General features: G+C 40.0%; 2 protein-coding genes across 4 annotated transcripts; both read left to right on the top strand.

Annotated features, from left to right (window-relative positions):
- The first annotated feature begins 1,764 nt into the window (after positions 1 to 1,764).
- Positions 1,765 to 10,452, top strand: hadhab (hydroxyacyl-CoA dehydrogenase trifunctional multienzyme complex subunit alpha b). Of its 3 annotated transcripts, none has more exons than XM_071539564.1 (20): positions 1,765 to 1,901; positions 2,713 to 2,754; positions 2,864 to 2,934; positions 3,023 to 3,156; positions 3,579 to 3,717; positions 3,827 to 3,946; positions 5,095 to 5,197; positions 5,483 to 5,605; positions 5,707 to 5,825; positions 6,088 to 6,144; positions 6,262 to 6,371; positions 6,458 to 6,592; positions 6,897 to 7,068; positions 7,235 to 7,321; positions 7,413 to 7,553; positions 7,648 to 7,716; positions 8,020 to 8,215; positions 8,328 to 8,442; positions 8,837 to 8,982; positions 9,847 to 10,452. In XM_071539564.1, the coding sequence occupies exons 1-20, from the start codon at positions 1,835 to 1,837 to the stop codon at positions 9,990 to 9,992; spliced, it is 2,292 nt and encodes a 763-aa protein (XP_071395665.1). In that variant the 5' UTR covers positions 1,765 to 1,834; the 3' UTR covers positions 9,993 to 10,452. The 3 variants fall into 3 exon arrangements, with proteins under 3 accessions (XP_071395665.1, XP_071395657.1, XP_071395672.1); XM_071539556.1 differs by having other exon boundaries at positions 1,835 to 1,920; positions 2,711 to 2,754; XM_071539571.1 differs by having other exon boundaries at positions 1,835 to 1,914; positions 2,717 to 2,754.
- A 541-nt stretch (positions 10,453 to 10,993) lies between these two features.
- On the top strand, positions 10,994 to 16,805 carry LOC139661255 (kinesin-like protein KIF3B). Its single transcript, XM_071539679.1, has 8 exons — positions 10,994 to 12,412; positions 12,525 to 12,626; positions 12,995 to 13,117; positions 13,720 to 13,838; positions 14,789 to 14,905; positions 15,427 to 15,541; positions 16,064 to 16,239; positions 16,655 to 16,805. The coding sequence occupies exons 1-8, from the start codon at positions 10,994 to 10,996 to the stop codon at positions 16,803 to 16,805; spliced, it is 2,322 nt and encodes a 773-aa protein (XP_071395780.1).
- The last annotated feature ends 897 nt before the right edge of the window (positions 16,806 to 17,702 follow it).

Genomic DNA, 17,702 nt, shown 5'->3' on the forward strand with positions numbered 1-17,702 from the left:
GTATACGACTTGCTCTTGGTCAGAACCGAAATAAATGCCAATGGATTTGGTGGCTTTTGATTTATTTCAAAGTGGAATAGTAGAAGTAGTAGTATCTTAATCCAGCTCTGAGAAATGTCTAAGCTTGTAGACACATCTGTGAAGTGTGGCAGCAAAGGCAGTGCCTCTAGCTTGAAATAAAGTGACATTGAGCAGCGATGTCAGAATGAAGAAGAGAAAATGCGCATCATGCATGTAATTTATGTTTTAATTAATGTATTAGCCCAAGTTGCCAAAGTAGCCAAGTTGTTGTATATACGTGGCAACTAAAACAAAGGGTGAAAATATAATCATGTTGCAAAACTAATTTTTCACACAGAATGCCACTTTTACCATCATTTGTTGACACAGCTTCCATGCTCTCTGCCGTTTTTCCCTCAAGACACGCCCCCTAAACGCCACATCTCGGCAACTCTAGTGAATTCTCTGCTCTCCCATGCTGTATTTACGACTTCGTTGGCTCGTTCATGTGCGCTCCAATCGTGATTGCGATTTTTCCGACAGCACCTGAGGGCAGCATGATTCTTGGCTGACAGTGAACGGTAGATGGCGGTATTGTAAAGCAGTAAATCACTTGTTGAGAATAACGTCTAGAGCTCAGAAACCATCAATACCTGCCAGATCAGGTGAAAATATTTTACAAATGTAGAAAACACTGAACGCTCATACATGAAAGATACAACGAGGTCTTGATTACATCAACAGGTCATAATTATCCCCGCCCATCCCAAAACCTGGAATTAATTTCAAGGACACTAAAATAGATAGACAGATAGATAGATAGATAGATACATACATACATACATACATACATACATACATACATACATACATACATACATACATACATACATACATACATACATACATCTGTTTATTTCTGCATTGTTTTACATATCTCTCCACCTGGATATTTTCATAACCCCACAAGTCACGACATTAATAAAAGAAAACACGCAATGGAAATGGTTTGTGTTGGGGATTGTTGCCATAAAACAAACGGAATAAAGAAAATGGGTGACCAGCTTCATCGCTGAAGGAGACCTGATAATCTGGAATGTCTGTTATGTGATCAAAAAAGTACAACTATTTACTGTAATTATGTATTTAATTGTATTTCACACAAACTACATGATTGCTGTTTTGATATATGTAGTGTACTCTGCCTCCGCCTTGAGGTAGCATGCTGTCATTGCTTTCTAATATAATTTAAATGCATTTTTTACATTAAAGGGTTATATATATATACATATATATATATATATGGAACGACTACAGTAAGTTATGTATGTCATATAAATAATACTAAATAATTGTTTGTGTACAACCAGTGATGGCATGATGAGCAATAAAAGAGGTTAAGATTATTCTTCCAGTTGACAGCGTTCAGTCATTTTCTCTAGTTCATTTGAGGTTATTTACTGGAAATGTAGCAATATATCTGTATTTTTTTTGTTTGTTTGTTTTTATAAAATGTCCACTTAAAAAAAGGAAACAGAATAAAATACACGGAAATAGAACATTATAGATCAATGGTCAATGATCAATGGCCCATACGCACACATGAGAAGGCGTGTTGTAGTCTTCAACAGACCAATGAGCTGCGAGTCTGGCTAGTTCCAGCCAATGACATGCGGGTCTACAGAATGACAGCCAATCAGCTTCTGGTCCGTTTGATTTGTCTTTCAGGAAGTAAAACTAGTCGCCAATCTTTCGTTTTTTCCCATCTCCTGTACCAAATGATAGCACTTGACAGCTAGCTTCACGCCGCTTGTTGCTTGACCTCCCTCCCAAGATGGCTGGTGTTCGAGCCCTTGGTGTTCTCTCCAGAATAACTTCAAGAAGATACGCTCTCACCGCAGGTAGAAATGATATGTTTTCATTGTAGGGAATCTGTTGAGGGAAAGAAAGCCAGCGCCAAAAAAAGCTGCATACTACTGAGAATGCGAGACTTGCTCAGAGTTAGTTAGCCTAGCTGGAAATTAGCTTGCTAGATTAGCTGTTAGCCCTGAAGAATGCTAACCTTAGGTGTCAAACATTTGTGTGCCGGTACAGCTTACAAATACAAGCGTTTTGTCTGTCTGTTCACTTCGCACGTGTATCACAATGGAAGTTAAATCAATATAAGGGAAAACTTATAACGATCAAACTTCAACGTTAGCTAATGTCGTTAGCGTTACAGTTGGCCACTACTGAATCACATAGTGGGCCTGTTAGCTTTTCCTTAGACGCTTCGTTTACACCGGTAACCTATCAATTAACGTTAGATGTGGGTTTCAAGACAGCTAAGATGTTGAATTTACAATGTGGACATTCGTGCCATTCATTCGTGCCTCTGTTGGTCCCCTCTCCCCTTCGTATGAATGGTAGGCGGGGAATTTAGGTGAAGGGTCATTTTCCCCTGGATTGCATAGACAGTTTTTTGAGGTCATGGCAATATTATCTCAACGTGTCATCGACATGTCAAGTGTGTTTTGTCCCTGGATATTTTATTTCAAAACTTTTTTTGCGGGCTAGGGTCAAGGGTGGGTGGCAGGAGTGAAAGGGAAGCTAGTGTTATAGCCTGTGACTTATAGCAGTTGGACGACAGGCTACCTCCCCAATATATACCATTAATAGATGACTATAATTAGATCTTATTGATTGCTTGTGTTAATGTCATTTCCCTTACAGGCAGCAGTTTCCGCACCTTCACAGTAGCCCCCGCCATGCTAGGTAATATTCAAATCAAAACCAATTCATATGTTGTGAATGTGAAGTTGGTGAACTGCCAAGTGACACAGTTACTTTCTCACTGCACATTATTTGCTTTGTCTATTTTTAGCCCGAACCCATGTGAACTATGAAGTCAAGGGGGATGTTGCTGTTGTTCGGATCAATGACCCAAATTCGAAGGTATGAGGCACTAAGAGATGGATGTGACACTTTGCATTTCTGAACTATGTAGAGTAAATGTGAACTTAATGCTTGATTCCTCTTTCAGGTCAACACCTTATCAGTCCAAATGCAACAGGAGATGACAGAAGTTATGAACGAAGTATGGGCCAATAATGCTGTTCAAAGTGCTGTTCTCATCTCCTCAAAGCCTGGCTGCTTCATTGCAGGAGCTGACATTAAGTAAGAAAAAACCCCTCAAATCCACTGAATATTAAATATTGTGAGGTTTATATTTTGGTCTTTGTACTTGATTCGAAATGTGATCTTTGTAACATTATTTGAGCTACTGTGGTTAATATTATGTCTCTGTCTGTAATTATTAACTTATATGACAATGCTCAGATTACTGTAGGAAATACATCTGTGTCTGCTGCGTAGTATTATTATTATTATGTGTGGTATTCCAATATTAACCTGTTACTGAAACATTGTTTCCAAGAATAGTAATGTGTATTTTTCAGTAACTATAGCATAGAGATTTTACTTTTTTTTTTTTTTTACATTAAATGCTAAAAAAAAATATAACTGATGCTTAACTGATGCTAAAAAGTGTCTTGGGCTATTGGAAATGTCAGTTTTAACATTCTTCCCATCCTTTGCAGTATGATCCAGGCCTGCAACAGTGCAGAAGAGGTGACCCAACTATCTCAAGAAGGCCAGAAGATGTTTGAGAAGATTGAGAAATCACCTAAACCCATTGTTGCTGCCATCAATGGCTCCTGCTTAGGAGGAGGCCTAGAGGTGATACAACTCATTTTGGCAACCAACTATATTTTTTATTACATTGACAATCCTTGACTATTTTTTTGATAATAACATTATAACTAATCGCAGTCTTTGTGCATTTCAGTTTGCCATTGCATGCCAATACAGAATTGCAACAAAGAGCAAGAAGACGGTCCTTGGTACTCCTGAAGTGATGCTGGGTCTTTTACCTGGAGCTGGTGGAACACAGAGACTCCCCAAAATGGTTAGTTATGGTATCAGAAGGTTTTGTGGTGTACTTCTGAATCTGGCATAAATGTTCTTTTCGTTGGCACTGACTGATTTGATTTATTTGGGTTATTATTTTAATTTGGGTTACAAAGGACAAGAAAATGACAAGAAACATCATAAAATGCAGGTTAACCCAGAGAACAGCATGTGAAAGCATTCTACAACACTTACTTCTTATATGGTCCCTTATGTCAAGACAAGACATCCAGTGGCTACGTTTTCATGCAGAGTAAAGCCGCGGCCACACTGATCCGTCAGAAAACAGACAGAATTATTGACGGATAGATTTCTGTCCGTTGGGCTGTTTTGGAAGGTCAACGTGTTCGCCGATTTAAAAAAAAACAAACAAACAGTAGGAACGTCTCGTATTTGCTAAACGGACGGTGACGAATCCGTCTGTCCAGAAGAAGTTCAACTGGGTTGAACTTTCTGTCCGTCAAAACAGACGGAAATCTGACGGAGACGGACATGTCATCAGCGCTGCCCAGACAACAGACAGCTCTCATTGAAAATGAATTGAAATTAACGGAGACGGACACATTGGATCAGTGTGGCCGTGGCCTAATCCAGCTATTCACCACATTTAAGCTGTTGACATGCACCTTTGATACCATGTGATTTAGTATCCCTGTTGCTGTTTTTTGTTGACATCAAAATGTACCCAAAAAGTACAAAAGTGAAACGAATAAGACATTTACATGCCACAGTAACCTGTTTAATACAGGAGTAAGCTAGGCATTAATTGGAGTATGAGTTTTCCCAGGTTATTCTAACAGAGTTATGATGTTTACATACATCGACCCAAAACCATACTTGAGTAAACAGGTTAAAAATGGGATTCTTTTTCATGCATGTAAATGTAACTACAATGACACAGTGCATTTAAACGTAGCCATAGTGACAAACAAAAATGAAACAGAATATCAACACAATTAATATTCTAGACAGCCGTAAGTTGAAATATATTTGTCACAAAATTCACATTTCTTCTTCAGTCCACTATTTCACGGTTGTAACAGCCCATATGTACAGGGCACTGTGCTCTTCGAATTATTATTGCAATGTAATGATGGATCAATTCACTTATGTTCTGTGCTTCTGGTTTCTTGTCATTATCTTTAGGTTGGTCTTCCCAGTGCCTTTGATATGATGCTGACGGGAAGAAATATCCGAGCAGATAAAGCCAAGAAGATGGGGCTGGTCCACCAACTAGTAGCCCCTCTTGGTAAAGTGCTATCTTAAATTTAAATTAATATAATGAGGGAAAAATTAATCAATGATTATTTTTGACCCAATTGTGTGAAATGAAATGGGTTGCTTGAAGTATTACACACTGTAGAAATTCTAATGGTTTTTTTTGGTCAGCAACTCACTACAGGTTGTAACACATGGTTTTGCAGTATTTGTTTGTGCTTCCATGGGTCTTTAGCTTAAAAGTTTAGACAAAAGTTGTGATTGTCATGAAGCTAACCATGGTATTATTGCCATTTTTTTCCATGTTGTATTTTAGGACCTGGCCTGAAGAGTCCAGAGGAAAGAACAATTGAGTACCTGGAGGAAATTGCCATTGAATGTGCCAGAGGAATCGTCAATAAGAAAATCGCTCTCAGCAAAGAGAAAGGCATGGTGCAGAGTAAGTGGCCCTGGATAGATTGAACATATAACAGTTATTAGTTTCTTCAGTGAGTTCATCATGAATAAAAATACCTTATTGGTTATTTTCTGTCTCCATAGAACTTCAAGACTACATAATGAGCTTTGAGTTGGTACGAAATCAAATTTACAAAACTGTCCATGGTAAAGTTATGAAGCAGAGCAAGGGACTTTATCCAGCACCCCTGAAAATCATTGAAGTAAGTGAACCCTCTTCCTAAGCTATGATTTTCAACTACTACATTTATTAATTAGGATGGAATTGGAAGAAGTTCAAGAAGTGAACTTGACTTAAAATTCTTGGCCATTTGTAGCAAAGGCAATCCAACCACTATTTTTCTTGCTAGCTGAGCTCTTGAACTCGCCTTCTCTGCTTTGTCAATCTCTTTGGGTCATTTTTCAGAACTTGTCTTATATTTAACATCACATACTATTTAACTGATTACTTTGCCCCTCTCTCAGTGTGTGAAGGCTGGAGTTGAACAAGGCCCAGATTCTGGATACTTAGCTGAATCTCAGGTGAGAAGAAAAATAAACTCATGTTGGTTTTACATCATCAGCAAATCTGGTTTTGGCCATAATATTTTATTGAGAATTTTGTCAGTGTAATCTCACAGATTTCCATGTTTGCCACAGAATTTTGGTCAGCTTGCAAGAACCTCAGAATCACAGGCCCTCATTGGTCTTTATCATGGTCAAGTTACATGTAAGAAGAACCGCTTTGGAGCCCCTCAAAGAGATGTGAAGTAAGTTAAGAGACTTGAGATCTTACAAACTTCCAGTGCCTTTTCAAGTGGGAGCTAAATTGTCTGTCTTTATTGTTAACCACTAGGACCCTTGCCATCTTGGGAGCAGGTCTGATGGGAGCAGGCGTTGCCCAGGTGACTGTGGACAAGGGTGTGCACACGATCCTGAAGGACACCACTGTGGCCGGACTGGCCAGGGGAGAGCAGCAGGTCTTCAAAGGGTGGGTCTCTGAGTGAGGAGTATCATGTCCGTTTTCTAGAGTTGATAAGCTTTGTATTTGAGGCCAGGCTTGGCTGCTAGTAGATATAGTTACATTTTGAAGGAGTAATTACCAAGCCAAGGGTCCAAGAACATTGAAATCAGCTATATGAGCAAATAAATGTGACATTTTAACATAGATGCAATTTGTATAGCAAAAACGTGTCAGGACCCTGAAATGGGCAAGGTGGAGAATATGAAAGGTGAGGAAGCTTGATGCACATTTATGAATCTTCAGACTTTCTTTGTCTTTTTTTTTAAACCAGGCTCAATGACAAGACCAAAAAGAAGAGCATCACATCCTTTGAGAGAGACTCCATACTGTCCAACTTGACTGGCCAGCTGGAGTACAGTGGCTTTGAAAAGGCTGACATGGTTATCGAAGCTGTGTTCGAAGACATCAACATCAAGCACAAAGTCCTGAAGGAAATTGAGGCTGTAAGTGTAACTGAATAGTGACTCATTAGGCCAAAGTTACAATTACTTTGTTGTAAATGTGGAATATATGATATTTACACACTTAGCATTAAATCCACATTAGGGCATGGCAATTTTGCTGTGACTGTTAGTTTTATGATTTAATCTAACAACCATTTGTTTGCAGGTTATTCCTCCACACTGTATATTTGCCAGCAACACATCTGCTCTGCCCATTAAGGATATTGCTGCTGCCAGCAAGAGACCAGACAAGGTTTGTAACTGGGAGCCTTAGTAGGTTCAAAGGATCCATTTGTCAGAATTAAAGAAAATACTTGTTGCTGAATATTTTCTCTGTACCCTAGGTCATTGGAATGCACTACTTCTCTCCAGTGGACAAGATGCAGCTCCTTGAGATTATAACCACTGATCAGACCTCAAAGGACACTACAGCCTCTGCTGTGGCAGTCGGCCTGAAGCAGGGCAAAGTCATCATAGTTGTTGGGGTGAGGTTCTGTATGACATCGCGTTTGTTTCTTCTTTTCCCATGTAGCTACCAACCATGATCTTGAATGCTTTGTTGGATGTTGATCTTTGCAGGATGGACCTGGGTTCTATACCACAAGGTGTTTGGCTCCCATGTTGGCTGAAGCAGTTAGAGTACTTCAGGTTAGTAGCATCAGAAGGCAAAATACAGCTGTGAACTTAATGCTTTAGTCACACTCTGTGCTCAGTAATGGGTAAGTGGAAATGCACACTGACTTCAGTGTTCTTATTAAAAATACCACCTCAGGGATCTAAATAATTAAGAGGGAACACACTACCCCAATGACATTGTAAATACAAATGTCATTGGGGTTGCAGTTTAGTACTCAATGGAGCATTGTTTTGAACGAGTCCAGTTGAACAAGACATTTTGTTACGAGCTATTACAGGTTTTATGGTATTCATTTCCCTATTGTTGACTTACAGGAAGGGGTTGACCCCAAGAAGTTGGATTCACTCACCACAAGCTTTGGGTTCCCTGTGGGTGCAGCAACGCTGGCCGATGAAGTCGGCATCGATGTTGCTGCCCATGTGGCCGAGGACCTGGGCAAAGCTTTCGGCTCACGGTTTGGTGGCGGAAATGTTGAGGTTCTGAAGACTATGGTGGACTTGGGATTCAAGGGTATGGGCAATCATGTTGAAGGATTGTGTCATAATGTTCACTGGATAAAGTACTTTATAAGTTCATTTATGTTGTCCTAAATGTATTAATCCCAACTCTTTATTTTTTAAAGGCCGCAAATCAGGAAAGGGTTGCTATGTCTACCAACCAGGACTCAAAGTCAAAGATGTCAACCCAGATATCGATGAAATCCTTCAGAAATACAAAATGACACCAAATCCTGCTGTGTGAGTTAACACTGCATAATTGTTATTTATCGTATATTTGTCCATTTTTAGTGACTCATCTTGATTGTAGCCAGGATGCCAATCTTATCAATTAGTAAACATAATTATGGCTGGGCATTTTTTCGACTATTGGGGAGAGTACCTCTATTGAAATAACGTATATAATCACTATTGTTTATCACAAGTAGAGCTAAAAAATTGTTGCCTGTTAATGTAGACAAACTGCTAAACAATCCACTTCTGTTACTTATAATTTCAGAATTGGAATTCATTTTTCGATACCCAACACTAATCCGAATGCCTAATCTTTCTTTCAGAGTTCTTAAATATTGAATGTTTGTTTTAGAATGCTTCACTGTTGGACTTTTCTCTCACGTGTCAAATCTTCCTTCAGTTCATCAGACTCTGATGTGCAGTACCGGCTCGTGTCTCGGTTCGTCAACGAGGCGGTGCTGTGCCTGCAGGAGGGCATCCTGAACAACCCAGTGGAGGGAGACATCGGGGCTGTGTTCGGCCTGGGATTCCCCCCCTGCCTTGGAGGTCAGAGTTCAAACACGTCTCTTGGTCATGAGAACAGTTCATGTTGTGGAGTAACTATGTAGCATGTAGTATGTACTAGTACTATGTAGTGCCGGCACTGTATTTATTTCACTAAACCTGGCTCAGTTCGCCCTCCAGTGGTTAAAATTAGCAGCCGGTGTTCATTTGGAGATGCAGCCATGTACAAGGACAATTGTCCAATGATACATCATTGGATAAAAAAAAATGTTACTGGGGCGTCCAGATGGCATCCTGGCTTCGGGTCTGGCCCGGGACCTTTGTTGCATGTCATCCCCCTCTCTCTCCTCCATCCTTCCTGTCTCTCTTCACTGTTGAACTGTCAAATAAAGGAAAAATGCCAAAACAAAACTCGAAAAACAAGAAAAAGAAATGTTACCACCCTATCAGTGTACAGTATTACTGTACATCATACTAGTATTTTTCACTAGTATTTTTTTTATTTTCTTTTTTTAATCACAGTAGGATAAAAGAAGCTCAAACTGGGTGCAGAATTATTCTTTAAAAAATATCTATGGCTTAAGAGCCTGACCGAGTGGAATGGTTTACTTTTGTTCTTTTTTTCCCCTCATGGATGTTGAATGAAGCATTATGAAAGCCCAGGGCCAGCGTTGACATGTGTCATTTTAGAATAAAATAGTGATCTTGGAGGTACCTCTGTACCTACAGTGTCATTGATGGTTGATGGTTCAATTACTGGACTGGTGATTGTAGAATAGCACTTAATTCTATTCATAGAGTAATGAGTACAAGCCTAGGGCATTATCCATATCAACCATTAATATGTATACTGTTGTAATATCTCAATCATATTAAGTATACCTCTCAATATCCTGTTGCGTTCAGGGCCTTTCCGGTTCGTGGACTCCTTCGGTGCTGACCAGCTGGTGGAGAAGATGAGGAGATTCGAAGCGGTCTATGGAAATCAGTTCACACCATGCCAACTACTACTGGACCATGCAAAGGACCCCAGCAAGAAATTTCACAAGTGACCTGACTCACTGTGTGCCAGTAGCACTTAATAGAACTCATGCAATCTGCCACTAGAATGTGCCTAACATTAATAGATCGTGAGAGGGGACAAACGTATTGGAAACACAATATCATCTGAAATGCCAGGATGTGGAAGAAATGTATGAGGTTATTTTTTGTACTTGTAACATTATTGATTTGTCATTTGATCATATATAGTATGATGTGATACAGGAGCATACAAGAGGCTAAATGTTGTTGACACATTGCAAATGTAAAGGAAATATAGATGCAAGAGAATTAAAATGTTCCTCAATTGGCATATTATTTGTCATCATTAACGAATGTCTACCGGTAGGGTTCTGAGAGTGTCTTTCCTTTTTTTTTTTTTACATTAGGCCAAAATCGTGGCCTTTATTTCATGGTTTGAGCAGTGATGTATATTTGAAGCACTAAATTAAATTTTGTTATTGAATCAAACCCACTCCCTTTCTCTTTAATTGCTCTCACGTGCTAATTGGAGGGTAATTTATCACCGATTACAGAATTAGACCATGGCTGTACCATGAGAAGATTTGCTCAAATCCAATTCGCTGTGCAGGTCACATGTCTTATTTCCATTGTCCGCAGAGCAGGGTGTGTACAGCGGGAAGGCTACGTGGGTTGGGCCGGAGTGGATGGGTGGTGTTGTTTTTTTTCTCCCCGGGCGGAGGCGCATTTCGCAGCATCCTTTATCTTGTGTCATCACTTGTCTGCCGAAGGAAGGATGACCAGGGCGGAGGAGAAACGGCGTTCATCGGGATGATCAAAGCGGGACAGACTGGCCCACGGCGATGAAAAGATGAGGTGTGTCTGACTGTGTGGTGGCCGCTTTGCTTTCACCATATGAAAGTCAAGAATAAACCTGCCGCCGCCGCACCTGTATGGAGAAGAAAGACGCGCACGACTGAGGATAGGCTACACCCTAGGAAATGGTAATTTAAGGTGTTGAAGGTAATTGAGCTCATTGTGTTTGACCAAAATGTCTAAAACCAAACATTGTGAGGCAGTGAGGGTGGTGGTCCGCTGCCGGCCGTTCAACAGAAGAGAGGGGATAACGGAGTGTGAAAACATCCTGGAGATTGATGGCAAGCTGGGGCAGATCACTATTAGGAAACCGAAAGCACCACCTGATGAGCCTATGAAAACATTTACCTTTGATTCCGTCTACGACTGGGACTCAAAACAAGGTGACATATATGACGATACAGTGAGACCTCTTGTGGAGTCCGTGCTGCAAGGCTTCAACGGGACTATATTTGCTTACGGGCAGACTGGGACAGGTAAAACCTATACGATGCAAGGCGTTTCAAACGATCCCGAGAGGAGGGGAGTAGTACCAAATTCATTTCAGCACATTTTCACGCAGATATCCAGAACTCAGAATCAGAAGTACCTGGTGAGGGCATCATACCTTGAAATCTACCAGGAGGAAATCAGAGATCTCTTGTGCAAAGACAACAACAATAAACTGGAACTTAAGGAAAACCCTGAGTATGGGGTGTATGTGAAAGGCCTGTCTTCAGTGGTCACTAAAAATGCCACAGAGATTGAGCATGTGATGCACATAGGCGACCAGTCTAGGTCGGTAGGGTTCACTAACATGAATGAACACAGCTCTCGGTCTCATGCGATTTTTGTGATAACAGTGGAGTGCAGTGAGGAAGGGGCAGATGGTGAAGACCACATCCGGGTTGGGAAGCTCAACATGGTCGACCTGGCTGGCAGTGAGCGCCAGAGCAAGACAGGTGCTAAAGGGGAGCGGCTGAAGGAAGCAGCCAAAATCAACCTGTCCCTCTCAGCGCTGGGGAATGTCATTTCAGCCTTGGTGGATGGGAAGAGCACCCATGTCCCATACAGAGACTCTAAACTCACCCGCTTGCTCCAGGACTCCCTGGGTGGCAATGCAAAGACTGTCATGATAGCAACTGTGGGACCATCAGACAGGCACTATGATGAGTCCCTGACAACGCTGAGGTACGCCAGCAGGGCCAAGAATATAAAGAACAAGCCTCGGATTAATGAGGATCCCAAAGACGCCCTGCTGAGGGAGTTTCAGGAGGAGATTGCCCGTCTGAAAGCTCAGCTGGAGGAGCGAGGGGTGCTTGCAAAGGAGAGGAGGAGGAGGAGAAGGGACAGCAAAAGACTGAGTAAAAGTATGGCCGGCATGGAGGAGGAGGTCTTCAGCGATAGGGACATGGAGGTGTGGAAGCCTGTTGAGGAGGAAGGAGGCGTGGAACATTACATGAAAGAGGGAGGCGGTAGCCCCAAGGTTGTGATCAATGCCAATGCCGGCCAGGGAAGCATTGTGAAGTTGAGGCAACTGGATGAAAAAGAAAAACATGTGGATGATATGCAAAAGGACCAAGAGGCTATGGAGAAGATTATTGAGAAATATAAGGTACAGTACACTGACATCATGGTACAGTACAGTACAGTATCTGATAAATGAGACACTGGGGAACAAAAGAATTCCACATAAATAATGTATTGCATCATGTCTTTGTTCGCAGGCTATGGAGAGCAAACTGTTGGTTGGAGGAAAGAACATAATTGACCACACAAATGAACAACAAAAAATGCTGGAGCTGAAGAGACAAGAGATTGCAGTGCAGGTAAAAAAAAAAAAGCCATAGAAACATGATATATGTGGCAATAGTAATTAATAGCTGATATACAAACAATAATGTATTAGTCAAAATAGGTTGAAGTAATGGTTTTGCTATCAACTTGTGCCGATGTCTTTGTACATATTTTTATTTCCAACAAATTAGTGTTTAGCTTTGGAAAACACACTTTTGTGTTACTTTTCAATACAAAATACATTAATAACAATGCATATGAAATGTGCTGAAAGTAGCATAAAAGTAGGTTGTTTTAAACTCACTAGACACACAGATGTTCAGAACATGACGCATCCTTGTTAGGGGCATACTGTTTGTACTCAACCTGAATGGAGCTGAATGCTGTCTGTGATTTGCAGATAAGACGGGAGAGAGAGATCCAGCAGCAGATGATGTTGCAGGATGAGGAGACATTAGAAATGAGGGAGACATTCTCCTCCCTACAGCAGGAGGTGGAACTCAAGACCAAGAAGCTGAAGAAGGTAAGATGACTCACTCACCAATGTGTCACTGTCCCACTCCCAGTATACATCACAGTTCTTGTAACCATTATGTAATCAGGTTATGTTATTTAAAGTTAAACATGCATACAACAATGTAAATGATTTACATAAGGAAGATCATTTATTTATTCCAATAATTGTTTGTGGCTTATGATATGATTCAATTATAAGATTAGCTGCATTCGGTAACTTTACACATAAACTCCAAATGGCAGAGAGAGGTAACTGTTTGAAAACTGAGCTTTAATATCCAGAAATCACGCAATGTAGCATCAGTAAACTGCACACAGCACACTCATGTTTACCAACCTGGCGATAAGAGGCAAAAGTTTTGTATTTCATGCTTCAAGTTTCGATACATCACTTCTTTTGGGTGGAGAAGATTTCCCATCAGCAACCATACCTGACACTAGAATTTCATTTGGGAAAATCTGAAAAATCTACGGCATCTCAAGTAGGGATGATGGGACACTCTTCTCTATCGCAGCCCTACTTTGTGATTTAGGCTACAGGTGTACTTTTACATAAAAAAATCTTGCCTAGTGCAGCAAGGTTAAGTAATATGTCTCTCTTTTATACAGTTGTACACCAAGCTACAGTTCGTGAAGGCAGACATTGGAGATGCCATTAATGAGCATGTCATAACCAGACAGGAGCTTGAGCAGACGCAGAATGCGCTCACCAGAGAACTTAAGTACAAGTAAGTATCCACATTAATAATCACGCATGTGACCTTTGGTGAGACACCAGATTTGGTATTACCCTAACCATTATTCATGTCTATGTGCATTTCCTGTCTTGTTTACTCATCTCAATGTATCATTCATGTGCAATGAAATCAATACATTATGCATATATTTCTGACCCCAGCATCACTGCAGACGTGTGGCCTTCTGTTCTGTTTTCAACATGTCCTTGTTTAGAAAGACAGAGACAACACAGAAAACATAATTTGTTCTGATCACAATGGAGAGCTAATTAACTTTGTTATTTTTACCATGGTGAGGTCTTCAAGAGTCATATTCCTATCAGAAAAGGATGACACACTTACCTCCGCTGTACCTGGATCCTATCAAATTTCATTATGTTGTCGTAAAAAAATATTTTCCACAAATCATTTCTGTTCATTATTGATTCATTTCTGTTCTTAATTAAATGAAGTAAAAGTTGTATTATGGTTAAAATTGATTTTTTAACTCACCTCGCACAACAATTTTTCCCTCAGCTCCCCTAAGCCTCTTCCTGTATGCAAATTAATCTAGAGCGTTTTTTTTTTGCATGGACTACTGTGGTACAGTGATGTATGGCAATATGTCTAAAATCTTTTTATCATCAAAAGACACACATAGAAACACATTCTGGCATTTTATAATTATTGTAAATGCAGTAAATTGCTATGTATGTAGTATATTATATGCTATGTTTGCTAATTTTACTTTATTCTCCATAGAAGAGATTATGGCAGCTGATTAATTAGAGCACCAGAGAGCTGATCCTGATCACATTCAAATATATTCTTCTTATATCTTAATGGAATGCTTAGGATGCCCCCAACTGTGATGAGCATCTCCAATTTTTGTTTAATTTTCACGTTTACACTTGTTTACATTTACATTCAACTGACACATGTACTTTTATTGCATATTGCAGATATCTCTTGATTGAGAATTTCATACCTCCCAAGGAAAAGAATAAGATTATGAACAGGCTGCACTTTGACAGTGAGGAAGATCAGTGGAGGTTCCTGCCGGTCATTCCATCAGAGAGGTCAGTGATTTGATCTCACTAGTGTTGACAGAAGATACTGTAAGTGGTGCATTAAAGGAAAAACACACCCCAAAACACTTAAACACAGTGGCCATTGGTGGTGATGTACTTTGCATTTCTGGTGTATTTTTCTGGCCAAATGAAGACAATTTCCTGCTGAGGTATTTCCAGCGCAGCTACAATTTAGTTTGATATCTTTCTAGACTCAACATTTTACACAAATGTTCAACAACCATACAGGGAGAAATCCATGATGCAATGCAGCCACAAGATTGCTTGAAAAACTCACATTCTGCTATCACTATTTCTCTCTCTCCTCCTACACACAACCCACACCGGAATGCAACAAGTTCACACTCATTCTCTAGTTCTTGTCGAGTGGCATGCTGGGAAATGTAGGAAATGCTATAGATAATTTATGCATTCTGCCTTTCCACGAAACAGATTTCTTTTTTCCACTCCCCTTGGTATTTTTACATTAAACAGAATCCAAACCTTCCTTTCCCATGTCTTTATGTCAGTGTACCCACTCAGGTCAGGAGAAGGCCTTCCTCGGTTGTGGGATACAAGAGGCCAATCAGCCAATATGCACAGATGGCTGTTGCCACAGCAACAGGGGCCCCATCTAGATACCAGGTCAGTGCTTTCATATTCATGAGGACAGTTTGCAAAAGTACAACAGAGTAACATTTTCTAAATTTCCAGGTCAGAATAATAGTTTTCTTTGAGGTAAAACAAATGCTGTATGTTTACATATATAATGTACATACAAATTAATTACAGCTATTACTAGCTATTACAGCAATTACAACTCCCTCATATTTAACACTATATATTATGTATATTATATTAAATGTATGCTTTATACTGTCCCTTTATTGAATTCTTTGGACCTCATTTAAAAAAAATTCTAACATGATAAAAACTAATTAAAACTGCATCTATACTATTTATACCTTGGATAATGATAGAAAATAGTTTTAGATTTTGGTTTAACATAGAAAATAGATATCTGTATCTGTAAGCCACTGTAACATCAATATTAATTTTGCATAAATGGCAGATTTGTAATGGATTTGATTTTATTTGATAGTCAGCACAACGTGTGTTCCTAAGATGCTTTTGTAACTTTGCCTTTACTCTCATGTGTTCTTATAGGCTGAGAATATTATGCTGTTGGAGTTAGATATGGCTCCACCAACCATGTTCACCTTGAACCTTAACGGAGCTCACCTGGAGAGAGCCTTCTCTCCCAGGCCGATGCGGGATCTTCTGGTAAATGTTCCCATTAGGGAAAGGACCGCTGCATCACGGGTCAGGAAATCCCGATCCTGGTGAGAGAACAGTTGAGAAAATGCAGACTGCATACATGATTACAGATGCTGAAATTTCCTGCTTTACATGCAATAACTCTGACTGAACATTGTAATTGTAGTTATCGCAGAGTTAAGAATCATAATCCCCCTGATACCTATATGTTGGGTCAATCCCAGTTTCTCCAGTGGTGTCACTTAAAGGGGCATTAAGTAATCTATTACTTTTATCGACCATAGGGAGTTTTTCTTCCATAAGAGATTACAGGCCAGAAAGTGAGTTTTGAAAGCCAGAAATCTCAGCACCTGGCGAAGTAATCATTGAGTCAACAATCCTCTCAAAGCCTACAGATATATTATTGTAATTTTGTGCTACAGGACAGTAAAAATCGAACTTATTGCAGCTTTAATAATACGTGAATGTGTCTTTACACAGGTATCAGGCACCGCAAGCAGCATCCGTGCCATCGTCCTCCTCGTCCAGCTCTCTGACGTCAGGATCTCAGTGCTGCTCTCACCCTCAGAGACAGAGACCATCCTCTGCTGCCTATCTTCCACTGGGAGGTGCCGTTCAGACAAGCCCTTGATATGTGCGAATACTTACTGTATGCACAGGGCCGGCCTGAGCTCCAAGTGGCAAACAGGACTCAACATTAGCCAAGGGGTGGGCAAAAATTGGGATTCAGTATCTCTTGATTTTAAATTGATTTCAAGTCAATTTTTTAAGATAGAGAATCAATTCAGTAAGCATGTATTTGGTGTAATTGGAAAGATAAACATGTCATCCCTCACTCATTCTCAACAAATGCTAGTCACATGAATACAGCGGTCAGTGGAGCTCTTCAAAGTGACCCTTCCCCGTTTGCTCGCTTTTTTTTGCCTACTGTTGCCTAAACCATGTAGTCTCTTGGCTTACTGTGGCCTTGAGAAATAGCACAGCCGAAAAATTTCAGCTGTGACCAGATCTAAAAGCACTAAGGTATCACAAAACCAGACCAAACATGAGTAGTTTAGGGGATCTTTTAAGACCTTAAAGATTAATTTTACTGTTGTTTTTTTTTGTGTTTTTTTTTTTTACTTTTTTCAAGATAGAAACAATGTAATCACTGGATTCCTGAAGCTCAGCTAAACACTATCTAGAAGATTAGATAATCATCACAATACTATGATGCCAAAAAATTGACAAATGGGTGCAGGTTTAAGTGGAAGGGGATGGTTTAGTTCATATGCTATGCCTGATTACTTATTACTTCAGTTTCCCTCTTTCTAGCTAAATTATTTGTGAGCCAAAAAATGTGAAGAAATTTGCAGTGCTATCTTGATTAGCTGCCTTATTTTCTAATAGTTGTGAAATTGTGCAAAGTCCATTTGCTTACACATCAGAATAAACGGATTGAAATGATTCTTCATGTGCTTACTGTATTTTCCCAAGACCTAAGGTCATGATGCTGTCTGCGCTTGTCATCGTGATCATGATTGTAGTT

This window comes from Centroberyx affinis, unplaced genomic scaffold (genome assembly GCF_046629955.1).
Source record: "Centroberyx affinis isolate AG114_WGS23_722 - 3 ecotype Tasmania unplaced genomic scaffold, CSIRO-AGI_Caff_v1 ptg000205l_1, whole genome shotgun sequence".
Lineage (NCBI taxonomy): Eukaryota > Metazoa > Chordata > Actinopteri > Beryciformes > Berycidae > Centroberyx > Centroberyx affinis.